General features: G+C 37.6%; 3 protein-coding genes across 4 annotated transcripts in view; 1 reads left to right on the forward strand and 2 right to left on the reverse strand.

The window, feature by feature from the left end:
• Positions 1-2,883: 2,883 nt before the first annotated feature.
• LOC112565823 (transcriptional enhancer factor TEF-1-like) lies at positions 2,884-23,522 on the reverse strand. Of its 2 annotated transcripts, XM_025241636.1 has the most exons (13): positions 22,669-22,910; positions 16,707-16,756; positions 12,851-13,103; positions 10,358-10,485; positions 9,405-9,584; positions 9,002-9,030; positions 8,351-8,513; positions 8,036-8,098; positions 7,505-7,612; positions 6,796-6,854; positions 6,231-6,312; positions 5,281-5,433; positions 2,884-4,729 (listed from the first exon to the last, which is right to left on the reverse strand). In XM_025241636.1, exons 3-13 carry the CDS (start codon positions 13,086-13,088, stop codon positions 4,616-4,618), a joined length of 1,317 nt encoding a protein of 438 aa, XP_025097421.1. In that variant the 5' UTR covers positions 13,089-13,103; positions 16,707-16,756; positions 22,669-22,910; the 3' UTR covers positions 2,884-4,615. The 2 variants fall into 2 exon arrangements, with proteins under 2 accessions (XP_025097421.1, XP_025097420.1); XM_025241635.1 differs by lacking the exons at positions 16,707-16,756; positions 22,669-22,910 and adding an exon at positions 23,031-23,522.
• Positions 16,764-18,824, forward strand: LOC112565836. The gene is made up of 3 exons (XM_025241666.1): positions 16,764-17,160; positions 17,519-17,619; positions 17,815-18,824. Exons 1-3 carry the CDS (start codon positions 16,917-16,919, stop codon positions 18,037-18,039), a joined length of 570 nt encoding a protein of 189 aa, XP_025097451.1. The 5' UTR covers positions 16,764-16,916; the 3' UTR covers positions 18,040-18,824.
• The window catches only part of LOC112565838, a 341,939-nt gene continuing 334,627 nt past the window's right edge, over positions 17,624-24,935 (reverse strand). The window contains exons 2-5 of the mRNA XM_025241668.1: positions 22,517-22,663; positions 20,275-20,346; positions 19,784-19,874; positions 17,624-18,792 (exon numbers count right to left, since the gene is read on the reverse strand). Coding sequence (XP_025097453.1) covers positions 18,545-18,792; positions 19,784-19,874; positions 20,275-20,346; positions 22,517-22,552 — 447 coding nt within the window. The 5' untranslated portion in view covers positions 22,553-22,663 and the 3' untranslated portion in view covers positions 17,624-18,544. The remainder of the gene's footprint in view (positions 18,793-19,783; positions 19,875-20,274; positions 20,347-22,516; positions 22,664-24,935) is intronic.

Consider the following 24,935-nt stretch of genomic DNA (forward strand, 5'->3'; position numbering starts at 1 on the left):
TTCTGGACAGAATCTTTTAAAAAATTCATGCTACATTACAGCCACGTTCTTCCCCATCAGCTATTCACTGATTTAACAGTAGTCACAAATGAAATACTGGATCCAGTTTCATGTTTTTATAACTTTTCTTAATGATCAGAAGCAACTTTAAAGCTTTGGTATAACCGTGTCAAACTGCATGAAACAAAGCAGTAAACAGCTAAGGCTTGTACAAGTCTCATCTTGAGAAGAAGAGACAGTCCCAGCCATCATGCATTCTGGACAGGTCTATCAAGTTTTATATTATGGAGGTGCCCCTATCAAAACAGTATGTAAATATGTATTATAGCTTAAAGACGTGGGCGTCTAATCCCACGCTTGAAGGACATCTTGAATTTCTCTAAGCCGTAAAAGAGATAAAAAAATTAACAGCATTTTTCATGCAATGCCATAACTGAAAATAAAAGTATCCCAAACACAATCCAATCAGATCAGTTGTGTTTTCAACCTTATCTGAATTAAGCCACTCTAAAAAAAAAAGTGTTGGGAATTCCCTCCAGACACATGGAGAATTATGCAAGGCACTCAGTGTGATTCCTGTGTCTTAACGTATCTGGTTTGACCCATCTGATAACGATGCAAGAAAAGTGCAGAATATCAAGGTCACTACTTTTAAAAATCTATTTTCAATGTTTCACACTGCCTCTGAAATGGGTAACACTGACACCCTTAAAAACAATATTTTAATCCTAGTCAAAAGTCAATAACAAATCTTGAAAATGTTATAAAGACCCTGATAACAATCATAAAGATTTTCCTGCAAATGAAAATTCTATTGATTTATGTTCAAAACAGTTTTCCTAGAATGCATCTTTTAGGCCCACTTGGACAAATCTGTAACAGTTGAAAATGGCCAAGAATACCTCCAATGTTGAAGACCATCTATGTTTAAAGGCACAAGGTGATGACGGAGGGATTTTCACACAAAAAGAAGCCATTTTATGATCTATTTCACATTTGAGTGGTATCTCATTCTTTGTTTTAAAAAATGGAATATTCTTCAGTAATGATGAAGACATGTTTAAACCAAAGAGTAACCATGAATTTAGCTACTGAAGGTTGATCCTGGTGATGATGGTGTAGCTAAGCTGGCCTAAAGTAAGAATGGACCAGTTAATATAAACACGCAAAATAAAAAAAGCATCTGTTATGCATTGCACTGCAGTTTTTCCATCCAGCTGACTGCAATAAAAATCTTGATGACCATATAAAGTCAGTAGGTGGGTGGGGAACAGCTTTGTGTTTAGTCTTTCCTAAGACCTCTGGGACCATAGTTATAAAAGAGAATTTCGTTTCTCCAGGACAAAATAAGGAACTAAAGCATCTTTAGTTACTAAGTGATGCTCAGACCCTGCAGACATTTTTCTTTACCTCAGGATATCTTTGTCACTGCTTTCTAACCATAGCCCCAGGAGTAAAACATCTGCAGGGTCTGGACACAACTTTGCAAGACTGGAAAAAAGACACTTGTCCTGGACTTGCCCTTGCTTGGTAACTATGAATCCCAAAGTGTCCTGGCCAGTATATATGTAATTCATTTTCCACACTATAATACAACATTTAAAAATTTAAAAAAATAAAACTTTTGTCATGGGTTCATTCAAATCTTAATATTCCCAGAAACCAATGCTTATTTCTTCACTATTCTGCATATGACAACAAAATAAAACTTCTGCATCTCCCCTACTGCAGAAATTAAAGTCTTGCAAAAGTTCATATATCCAAGTACTAGCACATGTACATGCACAGGCACTCGCACTCGGTGGCAGGCCAGAGGCATCAAGCACTAAAAATGTTTTTCCTGATTTCTCTTACTTACACAATGTTTTGTGAGGGTTTTATAACAATCTTGGATCTATCAATGCCCTCGACACAAGTAAAAAATGTTCCTACTGTTAGAACAATGTTCAAAGGGACCAAAGTCTAGTCCATTACAGTATCTAATTTACAAGTTCCTGCACCATATTTAACTAGACAGCACCAATAATCACTGGCAAAATGTTGGAGAACAAAATCATTTGAACCATGGACATCTATTTGTTGTGTTTTAGACAAATTGTTATTCACCCCACTCTCAAAAAATACTAACAATTCCACTTTTTTACATCTCTATCCTGCACAGAAAAAAATGCTAATTAGCATCAACAGCAGTAAAATAATAAAAACTTGAGGTTTATTAAATCTTTTGTACATTTTTATGCATAAACACTAGTTTTCTGCAGAAAACTCTAAATAGGGATGTGTCATAAACTGTGACACAAATGGGATGCATTTTTTACAGATAAATGCCATTTCGTTTGGAAATTTTTGTGTTTGAAATACCTGCACAAAGTAAACACATTTTAAACCATTAGAGACAAATATTTACTGCCTTTCTCTTTTAGTCATGTACTAATCTGTAACATGCAGGCAGGCACACATACACACACAAAGAGGCTTTTAACCTACTACAGCTTACCAAGGCACTGTATAAACTTCTTTCAGTCTTTCAGCAAAAACAAAAATTCTCTCTTCTTGTGCCTCTGTATCCAATGAATAAATGTTACTCCTTAGGTAATACATCACTTTGAGGGACATGCTCCAAAGATATTGTGTACAGAGTTCCTTCTTAAGTAGATTTTAAAGCACCACATAAAACTGTCCTTTTCTTCCTGACAAGTGTGTGCACCACTCTAGTTTTATAGCTTTCATGTAGCGATGCTTTTAGTGTCACAGCAGTTCATCCACCTCCCTCCCCTCAAATCTAATGTTGCAAAATTATGAGTCTAAAATAATTATCCCTAAAAGCATTAATGTTCCATTACTTTATTATTCTACTTTTTGCAATAAATCAGCAGTGAGATATTACATGAACAATCATTTAATGCATTTCTTGAGTCAAAAGAACCACCTTAATGATACAAAAATCTTTTCCTTTACTCTTCAGCATAATTCCTTTTGCATCAGCACTAACACCATCAGAGATCAAAGTCCTGTGTTTCATGTCTAGTAACAGTCAACTCGCACCGCCAGTAAAGCAACAAAAAGACATAAGCTGCGAATCTCCCTAACAAATTAACATCTATAAGGCATGACTAACAAGCAAGATTTGCAGCTTTGTCCTTCAACATTTCAGAGGCTACCTCTAGGTGATAATCCCATGGTCACAGTTTTCTCAAGATGAGCAGCAGTTAAGCACCTACAGCTTTAGATATGCAAAGCAATGCTTTTCACTTTAACAGATGGTAAGAGTTTTATTCATGCCATCTGCACCCACCTCTCTCTCTCCAGCCACCTCTTTTCACCTGATACCACACTGTTTCACAGTTCATACTGTTTGTTTTTTTTATCTTGCTGTAGCATAAGCAAACACTTCCCAAAAAATGCATTTTCTCTCTTGTAAAACTTTTACACGAAGCAGCATTATATTAGTGCAGGCACCTCTCAATCCCGTGGTGTATTTTTAAAAAATACATCGCTACACAATATTATTTTTAGCAACCCACATCACCTTTCATCTTTTGATTTTTTGCATTCTCCCAGAACTACACACAGTGAAACATACTTTTTTGATTACATTTGTTTCTTCTATTTAACCATTTGTACCAAACAAAAGAGTAAGAAAAAACAAAAGTAAACAAAACTGCGCATGATTTTTCTTTTTTTGTACATAACCTGACATCCCTTTTTATACTACTTGATCTCTACTGGCTTCAAAAAGTTTATAAAAGCGCTTTTACTAGCATGCAATAGGACTTTTAAAAAAAGTTGAAACAAAAACAATTCTTCTCAATGTAACATACCACACAAATGCTATTCATATACAGCATGCATGTAAAATCTTAGATACAACATTTAAAAAAAAAAAACAACTGCGGATTACAAACCCAAGCTTCTATGTTTCTTCTACATGTTCTCATTAAAAGGAGAACTTTCTTTTAGCTGCACTTAGTGCTTCTGTCACCAGGCTTCTTTCCCTTGGCAAGATCTTTGCTCACAGAACCTATTCGTGTAAGAACAATGACACTTCAAGAGCAAAGGATATACAGGACTTCCCCAGTTTCTGCAGTAGCACTGTAATGATACTTGTGACTGAAATGGGAAGGTGGGATCTCAGCACTATTCTGCAAAAAACTGGCTCAAACAGTTTTAACAGGACGTGTGCATTAGGCAGGATCACATCCTGTGTAGTCTTCACACAGTATTCCAAACCAAGTATTCCCTCCAACTTTGTCCACACACAAATGGGGTTGGGGAAGTGGGTGGGGAACACCTCTGACCCACCCAAACCCCTAACACTGCATGCACACACAATAGCGACATGGTTCCATGTATTTAAATCTGGAACCAGTGTTTGTTGAATGGAGGGAGTGGTCTGAATAAGGCCCTTATCATGGTGTTGTCAGCAGTTTTCTGTTCTCACTGAGACGCAGCAGATTAATATAACCAAGCTGCAGGAAATAGAAAACAACCATCAGCAGTCACCCACATCTGAGTCTGTTGGGCCCACAATCCTCCATCATCCTCGAAATTTGGTGATCTTTTTCAAAGTTATCCAGGTCATGGCCTTAATCAGTCCATGACCTCAAGATCTGCTTCAATCCTTTACAAGTTTGTAAATGTGGTGCTGTGCTCCATGCTCACTGGAAGATACTTCAAAGACAAATGCAATGCACAAAAGTGTTTCCTGTGTTTCACGATTTGTCACCACCTGTCAACAAGCACAAAAAGGAACAGTGTAACGTGTGGACAATTTATAAATACTTAATACAGTGCACACTTAAAGTGACAGAAACAAAAGCACAGCTCTCCTTTTCAAAACAGAAAGATGATCAGCCCCAGTAAGTCTAAACTCTAGACTGCAATGGTAAAAATGTGACTGACATATTGATAAAATAAAATCTGCTGTGAGAAAACATTGGTAAAAACATATGCAAATCCATCTCTACAGATAAAACTTCTATTTGCTGCCATGTAACATCAAAATATTCCAACAAAGACAAATAATTACAACATTTTTAATTCAAAGATTAATCTCAAATCATGGATTATTCGCTATAACCATAGGTATTTAAATAAGGAGCAATTTTCAAAAAGATGTTGCTAAATGCAACATACAGTTTGGATTCTTTCTGATGTCAATAAACTTAAAATTAAGTTTTTGAAGATACAATGAGCACAAAGATGCAGTGTATGCAATCATACAAGTATGATATTTTTGTGCACACATCCACACTCACCATACACCAAAGACAGACTGACCTGAAGAATTGTGAAATTCTCTAGCACAGAGTTCATCATGTATTTCTCTGGCAAGTGTTTCAGTTTGTGGATGAAATTGATCATGTATTCACACATAGGGGATCGATGAATTCTATACATAAATCGCCCATTCTCAAACCTTGAGTACTCCGTCTGCAGAGGAAAATGTCAAATTAAATCCCAGGAACAGAAATTCCAACAACAACAATTAAAACAGTAACATTCATAAATTCATAGCTGTATTTAGAAACCCATAACTTCCTAACTATATCCATAAAAAGTACTCAAATTATCAAGATCAGAATTACTTTGGTATGCTAGCCTAGTGTTTTTAAAAGCATTGAGTTGTAAAATTATTAACTACCTAGTGGTCTGCCATATTTAAATAGAATAAGCATAACACTGGTGCCAAATCTAAATTCTGGGAAAGCTGAATAAAAAGTTAGACAAATTATCAATATCTTTCTAAGAAATAATTTTTTCATAAAGGCTTCTACACTGGTTTTTTTTAATGAACTCTTCAAGGCTGATTTTTCTGGTCAAATAGACATCAATTCATGACATTCATGTAAACATTAAAAAAATTCAAGAGCTAGATTGAATTAATTTGTTAATCTTTGCTTGTTATGCACTCCCCAAAGCATGTGTATGAAAAGACACCAAATGGAAGAAAAAAGGGAACATAGCATTATCTGTCATCACGAATTAGCCATGAGTGTTCCAGTAATAAATGCATTTTTGATAAGAAATAGTGTTTACATCACATAAAAGTGTTCAAAAGGCAATACATTTGCTTCAAGGGGATTCAGTGGTTTTCATGTATATGATGACAAGATATGTCTGGCTTAAATCAGGCAACAACTAGGTTATGGGTTAGTGATGCATATAATGTTTTCAGTACCCATTTAGATCATGTGCCTCTAAATAATAATCATTCAGCATGCACTCACCTCAACCTTCTCTACCACCTGCTTGCCAAAGGAGCACACCTTTGTGGACACCTGAATTGTCATATTCTCGCTGCTCTCATACCTGCATGATAAAACAAAACTTCCACACTGACTAGTTTATTATTACAGCATGTCTACTGATGTGAAGATATACTCCTTGCTGGCATGAGTAACTCAAGGGAAAAATTATTGCTGGGGTACATCACAGCAAACAATGAACAGGTATAATTTATTTTACTATGTATTCTAATTTCCAAATAAAAAAAATAAATTCTCATCTGCTTTAATTTTGAAGATCAAGCCTATATAATATCCCGCATATAAAGTTTAAAATTTGGCAGATTAAGAAAAGTGTTAACACAAAATAACATCATTTCTTTAGTAGATCTGCGTTTTTACAATCCTGCCTGAGACTTCAGCAATTGCTGCATCATCAGAGATACTTCTTGATGTAGTAACACTTCTCACTAGGTCAGTATACATATGCAAAAGAAAAAAATAATCTGTAAGCTGGCAAAAACCTTTCACCTTAAAGCAGTTAGTGAAGACATAGAAAAGTACTTACTGGCTAGTGACACCATAGAATGCCCCAGTCTCGTCCTGTAGATTAGTGTTGATGTCAGCCTGCACAGACAATTCATATCCTTTCAACACATATCCTTTAAAAGGACCAGCAAGCTGCAATTTTGTTGTCTTTACGATTACAGCCTACTAGAAGATTCTATTGGCCCAAATCTGGATGAATGCACCACTTTCACTTTTCTGATATATACCTATCAACAACTCTGCACAAAAAGCAGTCAAATTTGTGTCATTACCTTTGTACAATGGCTACAGCCTTGACAGTGTAAACATATTCCCATATAATCCTGACAGCTGTGTTACTTGACCTCTTTCTGTGTATGGTGATGTTTACAGGCTTGCCTCTCAAAAACGGAGGGTGAAGTATGAATAATATTTACCCAGATTAGAGAATTAGAATCTCCTACCAAGTTTCACCCAATCTTAAAAAAAAAACTTCTATTCCACTAGCCTTTAATTTTTTTCAACAAACAAATGCTACAGTTTTAATACTGATGCATTTTACACCCAAGCCAGACACCTTTCCTAACCAACAATGGCAACCACCGAAGATGCATCTGAAACAGTATTGTAATCACATCAAAGACTTTACAAATTTAAAGTTTCAAAAGCTCAGTGAACAAACTAAGAGAAGTCTTTACAAGTCATACTTTCTCTTGTTTTAATCAGCTGCAAATCCATAAGAAACTCACCCAAAACTTGACCAGAAAGAAAGCAAGCTGTGGTCCTTTATCATAAAGCTCTTTCAGACCACCTTTCTTCTCAGGAAATTTGTCATAGATTTGTCTTATGTCTACAGCCTGCGAAAAAAAATAAATAAAATTAAGGGTAGTCTCATAAGCATTTTTCTTTATGAAACCTCCGTTTAATGAAGTCATTCAATACTGCACATTCTAAAAATGCAACTCCATTAACCATACAATTTATTTCACCCATCACAATAAATAATCTTCTTCTCTGGGACAGCCACAGACCAATAGAAAAATCTTTTTCAGTAGTGGCTTGGGCTATCCTTTCTAATAGCAATCCTAACAGGTTCTGCTAAATGTGAAAGAAAATAATGCAACATCAAAACCTGACATAAGCTTGCTACTGAAACTCCTATTTAACCACCTCCAGATATTTGACCCCTTGTTGATTATAAATGTGTACAAAAAATTCATACATGGGGACAATAAAAGAATATGGTAATGGGTTTTTTTTTTAAACCAAGCAAAGCATACCTCTAGCATGGGGTCACTGTATGTTGCATTGGCACCAATATGGACAAACAGGTGTTTGTGGTACTGCAAAATCAAATATTCATCTATGTTTTACACATTTTAAAAAAATCTTTGAAAGGGTGGGGGGGGGGTAGCATACAGAGTTTATCTCTTATTTACAAAGCTTAGCATTAACATGGTAACATGAGCTTAAGTTTGAACAAGTTTGCTTGTTTAAACCACAAAAGTTAACACACACTTCATCTCATTTTTTTTTATGTTACTTTTGAAGGAGCTGAGGGCCAGACTATTCCATTCTGAGGACTGGCTACTCACAGATTCTGGATCCCGCTGCTGTTCTAAAAATGCGGAGAACTCCACCATACGAAGTTTGGGTCCAGCAATTGATCGCCCCTGCCATGGGGGACCCATATCACCTCCCGGTATTGAAGCCCCCAGTTTAGAGTCAAAGCCATAGCCAGTACTGAATGGCTTCACACTGAAAGAAACACACGCTGATAGACCAACAATTATATTTCGCTCTAAAACCCTTACTATTCAAAGCAAGAAATCAAAATGATGGCAACCATTCAAATGCTGCTAATACCATCCTCAAAAAGTAATTTCATTGATTCTACCTCTGATTAATAATATTCTAACAATTCTAACAAAGAAAATGTAACAGATGCACATGGTCTAATGCTGGTAACTGTTTGTAGAATTTTTTGCTCTGCTGTTACTTGAAGTCTCTGATAGATATTTCCAGCAAATAAAAATGGATCCCAGGAAAAGACTGACATTCCTTTCTAAAAATGAACTGATCTCTTACTTCTGTTTGTATTTCATAATCTATATACAACTACATAAATCTGTTCCATGTTTGTCCTTTTTTTTTCTAACACAAGCAAGCAAGGATTTACTAACAGGAAGAAATAGGCATTCCAACTACACCCTTTTATTTAACAAAAATAACAAAAAAGTACTCACTCTCCCTGGCCAAGCCCCGGCTGCCATATCTATTTTCAAAAAATAAAAACTGATTAGTCATCATTTCTACAATCACCATTTTCATTGTTTTGCAGCAGTTGATTTAAAGGCTAAGCTAAAGAATAATTAAAACTATCTTTTTTTAGAATCATCGTCTCTAATAACAAATTTTATTTTCTCAATCATATATATCAGGCTATTCTACAAAAACTGAGTTCACTAAACACATAGGTATGACAGTTCCCCAAGTTCCCACTCCACAGACCACCCAAACATTGCTTGTAAAATCTTCCTTTCAGAATGCTACTATCCAGAAATTCTTTCAACATGTATTTTGTACAGAAAACAAATACACAAGAGTGAACATACTTCACAAGGCACATCACTCCTGCCTTCAACTTACAGCTGGTGCCCCAGGATACGGAGGACGAACAGAAGATGGTGATACACCCGGGGGAAGACCTGTCAGTCCAGACCCCATGGCCTTGTTGTGAATAGCAGAGGCAGAAACAATCTGTGCTGAGGACATGGAAGCCATCTGCTGCAAGGCTTTGTCTCGTGCTGCCTGATCCTGAAGGTTTGTCTGCAAACATTGCAGAAAACTGATGTCAGTACTAATCGGGCCATTACTAATTTAGTACAAGTGCATTCATGATTAGTGTGGCAGCAACGTGGCTACAATAATCTGTGTTTATAATATCTATTTTTAACATTCATTAGAAACAAATAGAAAAATAAGGCATGTTTTCTATGATATTCTAAATGTTCACAAGAAAGCCTTCCTGTCATTATTTAAGTCCCCATCTTTTTCACTATGTTGGATGTTTTGAGACTAACCATATTATAAATAACTCCTTTTATACTTTACAAAAATTACAGCATTAAGGTCTTTAATATGGTATGCCAACCCTGACATTCAATCAAGAGACCATTTTAAAAGAAAATGCATACTGACATAAACATAATCTAGGACTAGAAAGTAAATGTCATTTGCGTTTACTGTCTACCTAGAAGGGATGTACATATTGCCTCTAAATATAATTTTTTAAATATATAATTAACAGAGCAATCTGCATTCCCAACAACAGAATCTGTTGAGCTCATACTAAAAATATTTACATTCTCCAAAATAGTAATATATTTTCACACACAATCCCCACCAACCCTTCTCTCTCACACACACATTCTCTCAAAATGTACTTCAAGCTTTCTAACAATTCTATTTCTATTAAAAACATCTATGAGAACACCCTTCTCAAGTTGTGTCCCTAAGCTACCATGGTCTCATCAATAATAACAGGAGAAGAAGACTTTTCTTTCTGCATAGCATGATAATCATTACAATGCTTTGCTGACCTTCAACTGTGACTGGATCTCTTTTGCTTTCCTCCGTGCTAGCACCTGGATGTGGGATGACACTTGTTTACGAGTACGTGTTTTCCCTGTGCGAAGTTTGATGTACCTTGCAATAAGTTCATTGCGACCTGCAAACAAAACCCATTAATAGAGTCTTACATCAAATATACTTTATTCAGCTATTCATTATCACTAGCAATAATACTCCAGTGTAATATGTAATCTTCTAATAGGGTGAAAGTCTGACTTTGGAAAGTGCTGGTCCAATTTTTAAATGCATTCTGCTGTTTCACAAAGCAAACATTTAAGTTAAAGTCAGTCTACATTTTATTCACAGGTTCCTTTTACCAAAAAATTCAGCAAATCATTGTTGCATCTTTAAAATATCCACAAATACACATATAGCAACAAACCATCATCTAATGAAATTTTGAGTTTTAAGGTTAATTTAAAGAACTAGAAACTTTTTCTAAGTTTTTAACATTTCTCTGGATTTGGGAGTTTTTTTCCTTTGAGGAGGAGGGTTTCAATATAACTCACTTCACAGAAAATAAATCACTTCTATATAGTTGACTTTTTGTATTTCTGATTTACAGGTTAATCATCGTTCATTGACTATATGTTGAAATAGGTTGTTATACAAAAAGCTCTTCTGAGGTGAAGGCACAATGACCTACACATGCTTTCTAAACGAGGAACTTGGTTATTAAATAAACTGTTGCAAAGTGTTTTAAATTATGTTAATATAAAGTTCTTCCTGTATTGGATGTTTTTACATGATAAAGCCGTAGCTTACATTTAAAGATAGCAAATGAAAACTTATGGTTATTGACGGCCGAATTTTATTTCAAGTTTCAGAAAATAAACATCATACAGTTTACATTTCATTTGTAATTTACTCCTTTTCAGATTTTCTGAAAACGAATGTAATGCCAGTATAGTTATGCTTTTAATCATGCACAGAAAAGTGATCTTGTAAAATATATATAAATAAAATGTTCAACTATAAGTCTAAGGCAAACAGTGCACGACGGGAAAATCTCTCTCACGCTTGTGTGTATAACCACTTGTGAAAAACAGCAGTAATGCAAACAGCTCGGAGAGGGGAGGGGCGCCTCATACTTCGCGTGAGAAAAGGAGTGGGGGTGGATATGTGCGCCCCGTTGTGTCGAAACCAAGAAACAGACTATACAAGCTACCTGTAGCTGCGCCGAGCTCCTCTCTGACCCAGGTTTACCTTTCACCTGGCAGGCGCCTAATTTGGGCCATTACTCACCGAGCCTATGACTCAGGCTTACTCCCCCCACCACCACCACCTCAACCCGTCTTGCCCCGATTTTCACTGGCAGCACCAGCGTAGGGCCCTTAACACACTCGCCCCTTTCTACATCCCGTAACAGCGAACGCCTTGTTCTCCAGAAGCTCTGCTGATCTCATGCGCCCACGTTCCTTGTTTAAACCGGAAAACGCCGACTTAATGCCGAGACGTGTTGCAAGTGGTAAACACCAGCACCTGACCCAGACGAGCGCGCGCGCGTGCACGCACACATGTGCACGCAGCCTTTCTTTAGCGAATTACCTGGTAGTTTCCCTCTGATGCAATGGTGCTAACCAACAAGTAAAAGGGGGAAAGGGGGAGGTGAGAAGTGTCAACAGGAGGATAAAGTTTTATAGCCAAAAGCCTGACCTCTCTAGGTATGATTGCGTGCAGCCTATCCCCTATTTATTACACAAACGGATGTAGAAGATGTGTGCTCATGTTCATGAGGATGGGGGAGGGGTGTTGCTTGGAACTGTCAATACAAGCTTTGTGATTCAATTTCGGCGGGAGGAGGTGCCCCACTTCACCCCTAACGCAGATGGTTTGCCAGGGGGGGAAGGGGGGATATACACCAGACTGAACAAAGCAATAGTTGAATGGCAATTGGGAGAACCAAATTTTCTGGAGTGGGACTACTTTGTGTCACCCTCCTAACAAAGCCCTAACACTTGCGATCTGGTTAGATTTACTCTCCAGATGTGCCTACAACCAACAGTGTCTTCAGATTATCAAACATTTGACAAAAGGATGCAAAATTATGAGGAATTTGAGTTACATTAAGAAATTGCACACAATAAAAATCATATGATACATTATGAAACAACACTTTATGGCAATCATGACACCTGCACTATATTGTACACCTTAATATACAGGGTATGCAACAAAAAAGACCTAGTATCAATAAAAACAGACTCTCTGACTTCACAAAATAGAACTCACCAATTTTAATAGATAACTATCAAGAGATCACAGAAAAAATCAAGGACAACCAACTGAAAGTAAAAAGCTTAACCTATGAAAAAGAAACCTACCATGCTAAAGAATATAAACAGACATTAACTACTCTTCATGAAAATAAACTTTTGAACTCTTGTCAACTGCCAATAATTTTCTATATCAACGGTATAACTTGAATGTTTAGTAACAAAATTGCATTCAAGTGCACCCACCATACATCTTTCCTTCATCTGACAATATAATTTTTCGACGGCCACATGGCGGATAGATGGCTAGCGCCTCCTGAAAGCTTTGTTCAATATCAGGACTCCAAACACCCTCTGCATCAGACAAGTCCTCGCCAGGTTCCCCTTTGTCATCACTGCCCAACGAGTCTCCAGCTGGTGGTGCACCTTCTCCATTGCTGCTCCAGGCACCTGACATTTCTGACTGTCCCGACACCATGTCCATGCCGACAGCCAAGAACTGTCAAATATAAGGAAGTATAATTAAATCAGAACCAGTAAATTTCAAATCCAAAATACTTCGCCTTTTGCAGTTCAGCACAAATTTTCTTTATTCTCATGCCAACATGTTCATATCTGTCATTTCTTCCCAACTCATAATCCCTGTGGTGGAACTTCTATAGTATAACGCTTGTATTTCATAATATCTCTTAACCACTCCCCTTGATGCCTTTTGATTCTTGTCAACATCATTTGTAAGCCTATGAATAGGATGATTATCCATAGCCATATATTTGGGTATGATGGACTTATAATGTATAGTGTGTGGCAATTCCAATAAGAAATACCTGTGCAATATCTGATGGGAAAGACATAAGAATATGAAAGCTTCATATGTACTGACTTTTCAAGAACATGCTTATTTTCCAAGTTTTTGACACTAACAATAACAAGCAAAAAAGCTAAAAACAATTATCATTAAAAAAAAAAAAACTAAAGCATCCATAAATTTCAAGTAATTTTAAACATTTAGTAGCAAGTTAATTCAGTAATAAGTGTTTATAAACAGTGCAAATGTTTTTCCTACATCATGCCACAATTCTTTCATAAAGAATTGGGCCCATCCAACAAGCGTGAGTATCTATACAACAATGTAAAAAGATTAAAATAGGTTTTTGTTTTAAGCATAAGTCATGGCTGGTGATTTGGGATAGATAGCAATGTATGTTCTCTTTGTATAAAAAAAGACATAATCCATATCATATTCCTTATAATTATTTTTATGAACTAAAAAATGGAAATGCAGTTATACAGCTTTGTTGTAATTATTTCTTAAGGTACTAACAAGTGTTCAAAAACTCTGCCTTACTGCACTACAACTTCAAGTGAGATAAATATAGTTATTGTAAGTATTGCAAGTTATTTGCAGTAATTTTTGAGAGGCTTTTTCCTTTAACAAGTGGGAAATGCTGGTTTAGCAATTCTAGTGCACAGTTTTTTATATTAAATTTTCATTAACCACTTCTTTTGAGGATGTCACTTATCTTCAAACACTCAAACAAAAAAAATCTATGCCGAATAAATCTGCTGTCTTGTGCTAGTCACAAAACAACTGGGAAAGCTTGCATGGATGATGCATATCTATTACCATATCAGAGGGAGAAAAAAGGCCCATTTTTTTGTGGAAAAGAGATGAAAACGCTCATGCAACCCAGACTAGGTGCACCCTAGAGACGGCTATAGCAGTTTCCCATCTCTTCCGCCGACAGTGCCAGCAATGGCAAGCGTGAAAACACAGTCTGAAGCACTCAGAAGGGAAAGCAGGAGATGTCAGCAGCAAGGTCTCGACATAAGTTTCTGCCAGCCAAACTTGAGTTCGTCTGCGTGTCACACCTGGAGCAGGGTGTTCCGAATCTGTCTTCCCAGTCGCTCTGTTGCTGTGAAAACGTCTGCTTGCTGCAGAAGTGGCAGTGTTTACGTATGCGAGCTTGCTAACCAGCAACTTTGCCAAAATCTTTTTGTTCCACTTTTTTTTTTCTTTATGGAGTTAGAGAATAGGGTGGAATAACCTACTCTTCCGTCACCTCTTCTTATGCACCATTTTACACGTGGCGGAATGATATGTCGGCAACGATTTTCTTTCTTAATAAGTTTAGTGGAATATGATAAAATGTTTATCACAATTCATGAAACGGAGCATAGTCGAGAACACCCCCTAGCCGAAAGCTAGAGTACAGCACAAGCTGATACGCTGGCGCTGTGCCAACAACTTCGGGTCCACCGCTGTTAGCCCTCCCTCCCCCTATCAATCCTCCAGTTTCCCTCCCCACTCTTCCATCCTCACGGTTCGAACCGATTTCACCGATCCCTACCCCTGCCACTTCCTTTTCACCTCCATCCCGTTTCGACGGTCTCTCCCTACCCACTCGAAGCTGAACCGGGGTTACTGTGACTGCCTTAGTACTCCGCAGGTGTGGGAACAGGTAGCCAAGAACTGAAAGCCACGGGTCAGAAGGTCTGAAGAGGCAGGAGACGCGGGAAGGGTGATGAGCGATTCACAATGCCCCATTCGTTGTCGTAACGACACAGGCGATCTTGTGTTCTATCTCATCTCTCGTCTCACCACACCTGGGTGTCAAGGCAGAGATCAAACGTGTAGCCTGACATTTTACCGAGGGTCAAGCACTTCCTTGAAGCATGAAATTAAAAGCAATTCATAATCCAAGATGCTGTCACCTGTAACTACCTCTTCTTGATTTTTCAAATGTTCAACTCACAGTTTTAAAGCGACAAAATAAGTGCATCCGAATGCTACATTAATGTGAGCTTGCATGCCTTATATTTTACAGCCTAAAATATTCAATACAAGTGTAGGAAACTGCCATTACTAAAAACAGAATATGTAATAAACAAAGATGTCTTGAAAATAACCTTATTAATATGAAATAATGTTTATGACAAATTACAACTATCTAAAATGAGCTAAAATATTAGGGCTAGAGTTAAAGACTTACACTTTTACTAATAGGTGATGTTATGGAGATAAAAATTTTTTTACTGCTTCCTACATGATTTTCATTCTAATTATTAAACAACTGCCAACCCCCAAAGTTGACTCTGTGTGTGTGTGTGCATTTGCATCCATAGGCACATAGAAGAAGACATAGAGTGTAGGTATGTTTGTTGCTTTCTTAGCGCATCAAGAAAAATATGCTAGGTACAAATGCTGGTCTAATGGATATAAAAACAACTGTTTATGCTGAATTGTAAAGCAGTTCTCACCCAGAGCAATCTGACCTTGCAGCTCAAACTATTTCAGATTTACATTTATGACATTATTTGAAATGTCAAATGGTGCATGGTATTTACATATTAAATGTCAGAAAGATATAACTGTGCACAGATTCAAAGTGGCTTGTCAAACTTCACATAGTGTCCTTGAGAAACAAAGTTCACTGATTTGATAATGCACTTCATTGTTTTATTGTACAAAAAATGAGTGTGGTTTAACACAAATAAGAAATCAATATTGTAGGTCTGTTGATTGTTGTTGTTTTTTGTTTTGTTTTGGTTTTTATACTGAAGTTTAAGAAACTTGTAGGATTTAAGAAGATGCAAAATAACAGTAAATGTAAGTGATGAGTCAAAATATATCCTGGTGGGGGGGATGAGGGCTTTGATAAAGATTAAATCACTTATTTATAGCTTTACCAATGTATGACAATTTCTTTTTAATTTGTCTGATCAGACTTAACCAAATATAATAAACACAGCTTTACATGCTACACTGATCGCCAGGGTAAGGTAAGTAACAAAAGTAAATGATTCTTTCATAATGTCCTGATTTTTCTGTTGAGCAGCATTTCTTGAGCAATGCCTAACCAGTGTAAACCTGACAACTTTATACAAAAATCAAGCGCTACGCATAAATACTCTGTTTTCAGCTGAACTGCCTACATCTATAATCGCAACGGTAAGCTCAGCGTAAAAGAGGCGTTATTTGGAAAAGCAACACATCTGCTCAATATCAGCTGATCCGTCTTTTTGCTGACTTTTCAGCAATAATAATAATTTTATTTTCAGTTTCATCTACAGCTTACGGATATTCGAAAATTTATCTCACCGATCCAAACAGCAGAAACGAGAGCAATAGGGGCTTGCCATGTTGCTCCCCTCACGGACCTTCATACCTGGATGCGTGACTTGGGGTCAAGGCCGCGGTTAGTCTTGCTTTCGTTGGCTAACCGAGACTGCGAACACTCTTACCTTCCGGTACGGCGGCTTGTATGAACTCCGATATACGTTTACACACGGCATCTGCTCGCAGACCTAAATGGATTCACAAGAGCCAGCAAAAAAATGGAAAGGTGCACATTGTTGCATTGTTGGGTGCCATACCACTAAAGCGAAGTGTAGAGGCTTGTCATTCATATCGATTCCTAAAGCAGGCGAGAGCGAAGATCAAGACAAGTGGAGGGCGGCTTTGATTCATGCTATCAATCGGTGCGATAAAAGCTTCAATCCAAAGAACGCCAAGATCTGCTCTCGACATTTCGAGGAAGGCTGCATAAAATACGGTATGTGCCAATAAGTATGCTATTTTTTTAAAGCTTTTTCTGGAGATGCTGATGGTTATATTTTAGACATATTTTGTGGCAATGTTTTGAATTATGTCCCAGAACGTGAACACTATTTTGTACTTTCTAGTAGTTTTCTTATAATCATCAGCAGCATCATCATGTGCTTTATATTATTTTGATAAATACGAATTTTCCATTGTAAAAACAATGACATTCTCAAATTCTGATTTGTATGATACCGCCAAGTTTTTTAATGTGGTGAGGAGAGAAGAAATTAGTAATGTTTTCTTCCAATTAAATTTCATTATGTTGTTTTATTCAATAATTTTTTTAACCAAATCCTAACATTTTACAGGTCCATCAGGAAAATGTAGCGGTCTTGTTCCATGGAGCTTGCCAACTCGTTGGATGCCAAGCAAATTACATGAATCACCCAAAACCACAAGGCCAAAACCTGTAAATTTGTCTGCTCATTTATTTAGTCTTTATAATATAAAATGTATAATACATAACAGTATAAAGTGAGATTAAAAATAAAGGCCAGGTACTACCTCTTTATTTATAGGAGAGCAATGAAAAGATAAAGGTGATTTAAAAAATATTAAAATAAATTTTATCGCTGAATGTAACTGCAGCTGTCTTCTTTTACAGACTGAACGAGAACAACCTCCATTGCCAGAACGTGTGTTCTACAAAAACTTTGAAGACATCAAGAAAGATTTAAATAAAATTCAAGCACCATGGATAATCAAAGTAAACACTCCAGCAAATGTTCAGATTGGGGTTTCATCAGAGACCGAATATGTATGGAAAATTATTGTCGAGTTGAGAGCCGAAAACAACACACAAGCTTATGTGAAGGTAAGCTGTTGTTGAAACACATTTTTACCTCCGTCATTTCTTTTATAAAACATGTATTGTAGATGGACATGGTTTAAATTTGTTTTGTTAATCTTTTAATTGATAGAAATTCTTCACAATGTAAAGGTTACTAAAGAAAAAAAATTCTGCTATTATGAGGTAACAAAAGTTATTGCCTCTGATCTATCACTTCAAAAGAGGCAGACATTATCTACCTAAAATTAATATTTAGTTTTATCATAATTATTATTGACTGGATTATATTTTGATCAGATAACATATTTATTTTTGTTGTATATTTGTTATTTTTTATGTACAACTAATACTTTATAGGAATAGTTTGGGCAATTTGAAAAAAAAAAACTGAACATTTAGATAATGTTTTCAGGTTCTTGGGGTGCCTGCTCCACGCTTGACGACAGACCTGGAGTCAAAAAGGCTAAGTACATTTCTGCAGGAGCTGCAGGTCATGTCGATTTGCACTGGGGTAACTGAAAGTTCACTGCAAGAATATGCTGCCCTACCTGATGGGCAAACACAATTTTATCGTCACATTCAGTACACAACAGTTAAGTAAACATTCAAAGCATCGTAAAGTTAACCACGATGATATCATTGGAGATCCTGTCACGCTGTTCAATGCTCCCATGTTTTGAATGTTTGCCTTATGGAAGTTTCCCCATGACTTTTTTCTGTCAGAATGGGGAAGTTTTGTCTTGTGCACCAAGCAGGCATTCAAAAATCCCATCTTGTCAAGCAGCTGTGATCCTGTAAAACATTAAAATTCACCTATAAGCAAACTAAGTCAATCTGTGTTCAGAAAGAAAAACTGATGTTTAAAGCGTGTATTCATGCTATGCATGTTGTTAGCTGTGTAACACTCTCTGACTGATCAAGGATTATAAAAATACAGATTACTGTTGACTGATCAAACTTATTTGGAAAGCTCATGTAGATAATGTTATTAAGAAAGTGCATAGCTGCCTGTACTGTCTGAGAATACTAAACGCTTTTAATGTGCACTTCAAAATTCTGCAAACATCTGTTATATACAGCACCATGACCTTCAGGTGTGCTGGGGTGAAATCATTGCATAGCAAGACAGGTACAAATTTAACAAGAACATTAAAAAGCAGGACAGATAGCTAAGAGAGGGCAGAACAATATAATATATGATAAGCCTCAAATCAACAAACTGCAATTTTAGCTGACCACTATGAAGACTTCATAAATGTAAATGGCAGTTAACCCATTTCCATCCATAAAAAGCATAACAACAAATTCCTAGCGTTTTTCAGACCATCCATTAAAATTGTTGAAACCCCACCCATGTTCTTATATATGTAAAAGTATATCCTAAACATAACAAGTAATACTTTCCATGTCCAGTTTATTACACAATATCTTATACTAGGAGACCTCCTACCTAAACTCCTGATGCAAATTTTCTTTGCATAATTTGGAGAACAATTACTTGGTTGAAGCATGTTTCTATGCAGTGGAATACATTTTATGGTAGCATTAGTTGTCTGATTACTGAAGAGAAACAAACTGAAGCATTAGTGTCACCCATCCATAAATGTATGTAGTTTGTAATATCTCCCCCCCCTTCCCCATTAAATTTTTTATTGGTTTTCAGACCCTCAGCTGTTGAAGGTCTTACCAACCAGTTGCAGAAAAAAAGTAAAAATCAATGTACATGTGTAAAAATTATTGTAATCATCATCCCTGATGTCTAGGAACTGCTTTACATACTCACTTGATGCTTGCTTGAAGAAATCTCTTGCACTGTGTAACACGCAGTTCTGTGACAGTGACGTGCACACACTGTCAATTATTTCCAAGTCAAGCTGCAAACATATTGCAATTATTAATTGATCAATACTTCTGATGATTAGAAAGAAATCACCAAAATCATTTATTATCAAAATATATTGTTTTGCTTGTACTGATAATATGCTAATTGCTATATATGATAATATACTAGTCTTGCTTTGCAACATTATTAAATATTAAGACGCTTCTGCAAAATAAGAAAAACAATTACATTTATTATACTTTGATCAGATAACAATTACATTTATTTTAAATAAACAAACTGACACTACTATAATCAACAAACTTAGGTTTCTTTAAAATTTAAAAATAAGAATGTTTTATAATAATGAACACTCGTATCAAGTGGACACATAACACACTTATTGTGATATCTCTAAAGGACTGAAAAAGTTAGCAAATATAGCTGCCCACCTCTTTCAACTGTATGTTTTGAGATGATGCCATCTCATTCTTATTAACAGCACAACAGAGTTCGATTTCATTCTGCACAAAATAATAAATTATATTATTAAGCGCACGTTCAATAAAGAAATCTGATTAAACTGTGGTATAAATTATGTCTAAAAGTCAGGGCATAGCATTGTACGCCGTTCGGCGCATTTACGCCGACTTGACTTCTGACTTACGCCGATTTCGAAGTAGCGTACGCCGATCGCGCTCGCCTCGTCAGTAGCACATTTTGTACTCAAACGGTCTCCGGTTCCCAAACGGTCTCCGATTCTTGCATTTTGTGTTACTTCCTTTGCGCGCCACACGTGTTGGCTTTAGTCAGTTCTTACGCTGCGCGGCATTTGCGAGTACAAAGAAAAAAGCTTGTGGTACGTTCGACGATGGCAAGATCTGACATCGTACGGCGCGGTGAGCTATTCAGCGATAAGGGTTCCCGTTATTCGTGGAATTGGGAATGGCTTGAAAAAGAATACAGTGTTACCGTGTCGGAAAAGGAGGGGAAGAAAGGAAAACAGACCAAGATTATGATCTTGTGCTACGATCATTGCATTAAAAAACTCGCAGCAGTGGGCAAGGCATATTGTGATGTATGCAGAAAAGAAGTAGCCTACGGGAATAAAGGGTTCACTGCCATCAAAGTCCATTGTGACACATCTTCTCACAAGGAGAAAATAATCTGCCGATCAGAGAACAATCATCTGCCTGGTAAGTAATTTAGATTGTAAGTTTGAATAGACTTTAACTCTTAGTTGCAACTTTGGACAGGTTTCCTCTCCTGTGTGCAGCAGCAAAAGCCTTGCTCAGTTGCTTCCATGGCCCAATTGTGGAATCCACCTTCAGCGAGATGGGAAAGATCCTGTCCAAGGAAAAGACCAACATGGATGTTGACACATACATGGCCATGCAGACTGTGAAGTCAAGACTGGCTACAGCCAAGAAAACAGCAGTGGAGTACTTTGCTAAGGCAGACCCCATCAAAGAACCTGTGAGCAAGCAGCTAGTTGAGAACATGAGGAATGCTTGGATTGACAATGAAGAAAGAAAAGCCACAAACCAGGAAACCAGGAACAAACTTTGCCATGAAATGGGCTTGGAACCTGATCAGAAACTGCCGTCTAAAGCAAAAGAAAAAAGGAAAATACTGGATGAAGCAGTGCTCGAAAGAAAATCTAGCAAGAAGCAGAAACAAACAGCCAGAATGACAATCCTGACCAAGAAAGGGTTGTCAACGGCCAGAAAGCAGATGCTGTCAAGGATAATGTTGTCAACAGCCAGGAGGATGCTGGGGAGGATATATCTGACCAATTAGTTGATGTGGCAGTTGTCGCAGACAAACCAAAGAAGCAAGCAAAGCTGTCTTCATTCTTTAGATTTGACTGTGCATAGAAAAGAAAACAATGCAAACTGATATTGTGACAATTCCTGCTAGTTTTATTGACAGCCTAGTAAAGTGTCAAGGATAATGAAGATGCTAACCAAGGAGTGAATGTTGTCAGCAGCCAGAAGGGTGCTGGGGAGGATATTCAAAACGCTGACCAAGTAGTTGAACATTGTGACAGTTGTCGCAGACAAACCAAAGAAGCAAACAAAGCTGTCTTCATTCTTTAGTTTTGACAGTGCATAGAAAAAAAAAACCAACGCAAGCTGATATTGTGACAATTCCTGCTAGTTTTATTGACAGCCAAGTAAATAATTATATAAGTATAATTTGTGTGTGTGTGTTTCATTGGTCCCAATGGATTTATGTTTGGTATACATGTGTGTGTGTGTCTTGTTAATGTTATTGTGAATGAAAATATTTGCAAAACGTTGCAGGAAAAGGGTGAAATTAATGCTTCAAAAACTGAAAATCTTTCAGCTGACCCCCCAGTAGGGGTTTTGCCCCTACACCCCACCAGGGGTACGTCGGCCCCTGGACCCCGACCCTGTAAGCGGAACTCAAGTTTTCCAATGCTATGCCCTGAAAAGTATATTTTTTTTCAGAAAAGAACATTCCGTTCACTTGTTTCAAAACGTCAATGTCTGTGGTAAAACAAATCAATACAGTATGTCCTAACGATGAATTTTATATGATAACACGCTCGATAAGGTCAGTCCATCTCTATAAACAAACAGAATACATGTTACAAATAACTCTACTATTAGTTTTACAATCAATCTTCTTCAGAAAGTTTTCTGATAAAAGAAAAGCGTAATTACTCACTTCTAGAATCTGTTCGATGATGGGGAGATCGGCCATTTTGAAATAGGAAACGGAAATGAGTGGGCTTCTTTGTCAAGCCTCGAACTTCAATGATAGGGCAAAGAGGCAGCGAAGGAGAGTCACTCATCCAGGTATGAAGGTCCGTGGCTCCCCTTGTGAAGTGCTCTCTGCAGACGGGACGCTGCTGTACACCTTAGTCCCACACGGGAAAATGTCGGGGCCGCCATAGCTTCCCTGCCCGATCTGGGTCAGGCCCAAAATGAAAACCGAAGTTGAAAACCGAAGATATATCACTAATTTTGAGCTAGTCCAACAACCCTGTCGTGCTGGGACACAAACCGACTCAGATAAAAACGCCTAGCTGTCAATGCTGCAGACGGAAGTTCGATCTACAAGAATGACAACTATTTCAGGGATTCAAACCGCGCGAGGACTATGCGCCAATTCCCATGCACATATGACCATTTTCTCGACAAAAAAGCAAAAAAACAATCACTGAAGCAATCGTACTCACCTTTCTTAGTCTTCTGACAGTTCCTAAGCAACTCTGGATGAATTTAAACTAAATTTTAGACTTGAAGGCCCCAGCCGATGGTATGTTAGGCATGACACAAAGAATCTGGACAACGTAGTGTTTTCTGCGCATCCCAGCCGCGCAAGGCTAGCTCGGACGTCATCTCGTCTGGTTTGGGAGGTGGATGGGAGATAAACCTGTGGCTGTCGCTTGTCTCCTTCTCTTCTTTGCTTTTGCATTATGTATCCCGGTCCTTGATACATGTGGTGATGTTTTCCTTTCATTATCGTGCACCATATTGCCTTTGCCGAGCTACAATATTTAATAAATATACAACACACGTAGGCTGTTCTGTTTTACTCCCTCTGGGGAAGAGCCAAGCTTGCTGAGGTTCGTTACGCGGGCGAAAGGTGCTCCTCTCGCTCTGTTCGTGACTCATATTTCACAGAAAGCACTCTCAGTCTTTAACAACCAAAAGGCGACTTTCAAACAAACCACTGACTTTGTTTCACACCGTATCCGTATCGGGGTTTATTCGGCGTTTCATTTTTCGCGCCGGAGAAAGCGCAACAGGTATCATGGAATTAGAAATATGCAGAGAACGTCACTGTGGCCATCCGAGAATGCACGCTGTACACTCATTGAATAGTTGACGGCGTCACGAACCGACTCCTTCTCTGCTGACGATAGTCTTCTAATTTTCATCTTCGTTCTAAAAACCAGTTAAATTTCTCAATCCCATTACTATGGGAAAAAATACACTGACTTAAAACTGTTCGAAGGTGGCGGATATAATTTTGTTTATAACTAGAGTTATTCGGCCCACGTGCGATACACTTCACGCGATGTGAACTTCAGTTCGTGTGCACTCACAAGAAATATGTTTATTTTTTTAGACAGCCCGAAAACGGTTTAAAAAACGGAAAAAGTTGGCGACACTGTGAGCGTGTGTGCCTCTCAAACAGCTGTAGTCGCCTGACTGCGCGCAGCTCTTTCTGGGCTAACGGTTCTCCAATGTGCTTGGGGTCCGTTTGTCTGAGACTGAATACTGTTGCCTGACCAGTTTCTTGTTGACAGGAGAATTTAAAACAGCATCATATTCCAGATATTTTAATAAGTCAAGTTTGTAGGAAAAAAAGACATGTTTGATGATAATTTGTTGTTTGTCAGTAGCACATTCTGTCAGTTTTTAATTTATTTATATTAAAATGGAAAAATACAGTCTCTCGAGACTAGAGAACACACAAATACAGAGTAGAGACAAGAACTAGAGTGAGCCACAGAGGATCTTGTAGTCACTAACTTCATCAGGAGCAGACGACATGTCAACGAGTACAGCAACTCAAGTGTCTTAATTGGCGGCACGTCTCGCTGGATGAACGATATTATGACATACATCAGCGCGCGCATATAAACAGAGAGAGAGAGAAAAGCATGCGGTTGCACTTGCACGCATGGACGCACGACTTACGTACATAGCATATCTACACAAATGTCCAGTAGTACTCCCCCCTCCCTCTCTCTCTCTCTGACTAAGAAAAAGATTTTCCAAAATTGTGTTACAATAGACCGAATAACTGATCTAAGCTACTGATGCTGATGTCAACAAAAAGGCGAAGTATATTTTTCATCTATTGTGTATTATATTTTTTTTTTTCCTGTAATGTGTTATATGCCAATCTTTTTTGAATGGGCCTAAAGACCTAGCAAAATAAACCATTCGTATTCTTTCTCTCTTCCCCTTTTTTCCTTCCTTTCTCATTACATGGCTTCATATTTCAAGCAATCCTGATTTAACTGGCTTTCCCTCCCCCCATCTCCCTTTTTAAGACAGACCAACACAGACGAACCTAAGGACCTCAATATTCTTGCAAGTCTCTGTGTCTGATGATGACTGTCTTTCAC

Source organism: Pomacea canaliculata, linkage group LG6, assembly GCF_003073045.1.
Source record: "Pomacea canaliculata isolate SZHN2017 linkage group LG6, ASM307304v1, whole genome shotgun sequence".
NCBI classification, from domain to species: Eukaryota; Metazoa; Mollusca; class Gastropoda; order Architaenioglossa; family Ampullariidae; genus Pomacea; species Pomacea canaliculata.

What these genes read in the sequence shown, in the direction of transcription:
- LOC112565823 (XM_025241635.1), bottom strand. Translation starts at nt 13,088, where the DNA reads ATGGACATGGTGTCGGGACAGTCAGAAATGTCAGGTGCCTGGAGCAGC. An exon ending in ACAGTGACCCCATGCTAGAG is followed by an intron (nt 7,613 to 8,035) that starts GTATGCTTTGCT and finishes TTTTTTTCGCAG; the next exon opens with GCTGTAGACATAAGACAAAT. An exon ending in AGGTGGTAGAGAAGGTTGAG is followed by an intron (nt 5,434 to 6,230) that starts GTGAGTGCATGC and finishes TTTCCTCTGCAG; the next exon opens with ACGGAGTACTCAAGGTTTGA.
- LOC112565836 (XM_025241666.1), top strand. Translation starts at nt 16,917, where the DNA reads ATGGATTCACAAGAGCCAGCAAAAAAATGGAAAGGTGCACATTGTTGC. An exon ending in GGAAGGCTGCATAAAATACG is followed by an intron (nt 17,161 to 17,518) that starts GTATGTGCCAAT and finishes AACATTTTACAG; the next exon opens with GTCCATCAGGAAAATGTAGC. An exon ending in AAACCACAAGGCCAAAACCT is followed by an intron (nt 17,620 to 17,814) that starts GTAAATTTGTCT and finishes CTTCTTTTACAG; the next exon opens with ACTGAACGAGAACAACCTCC.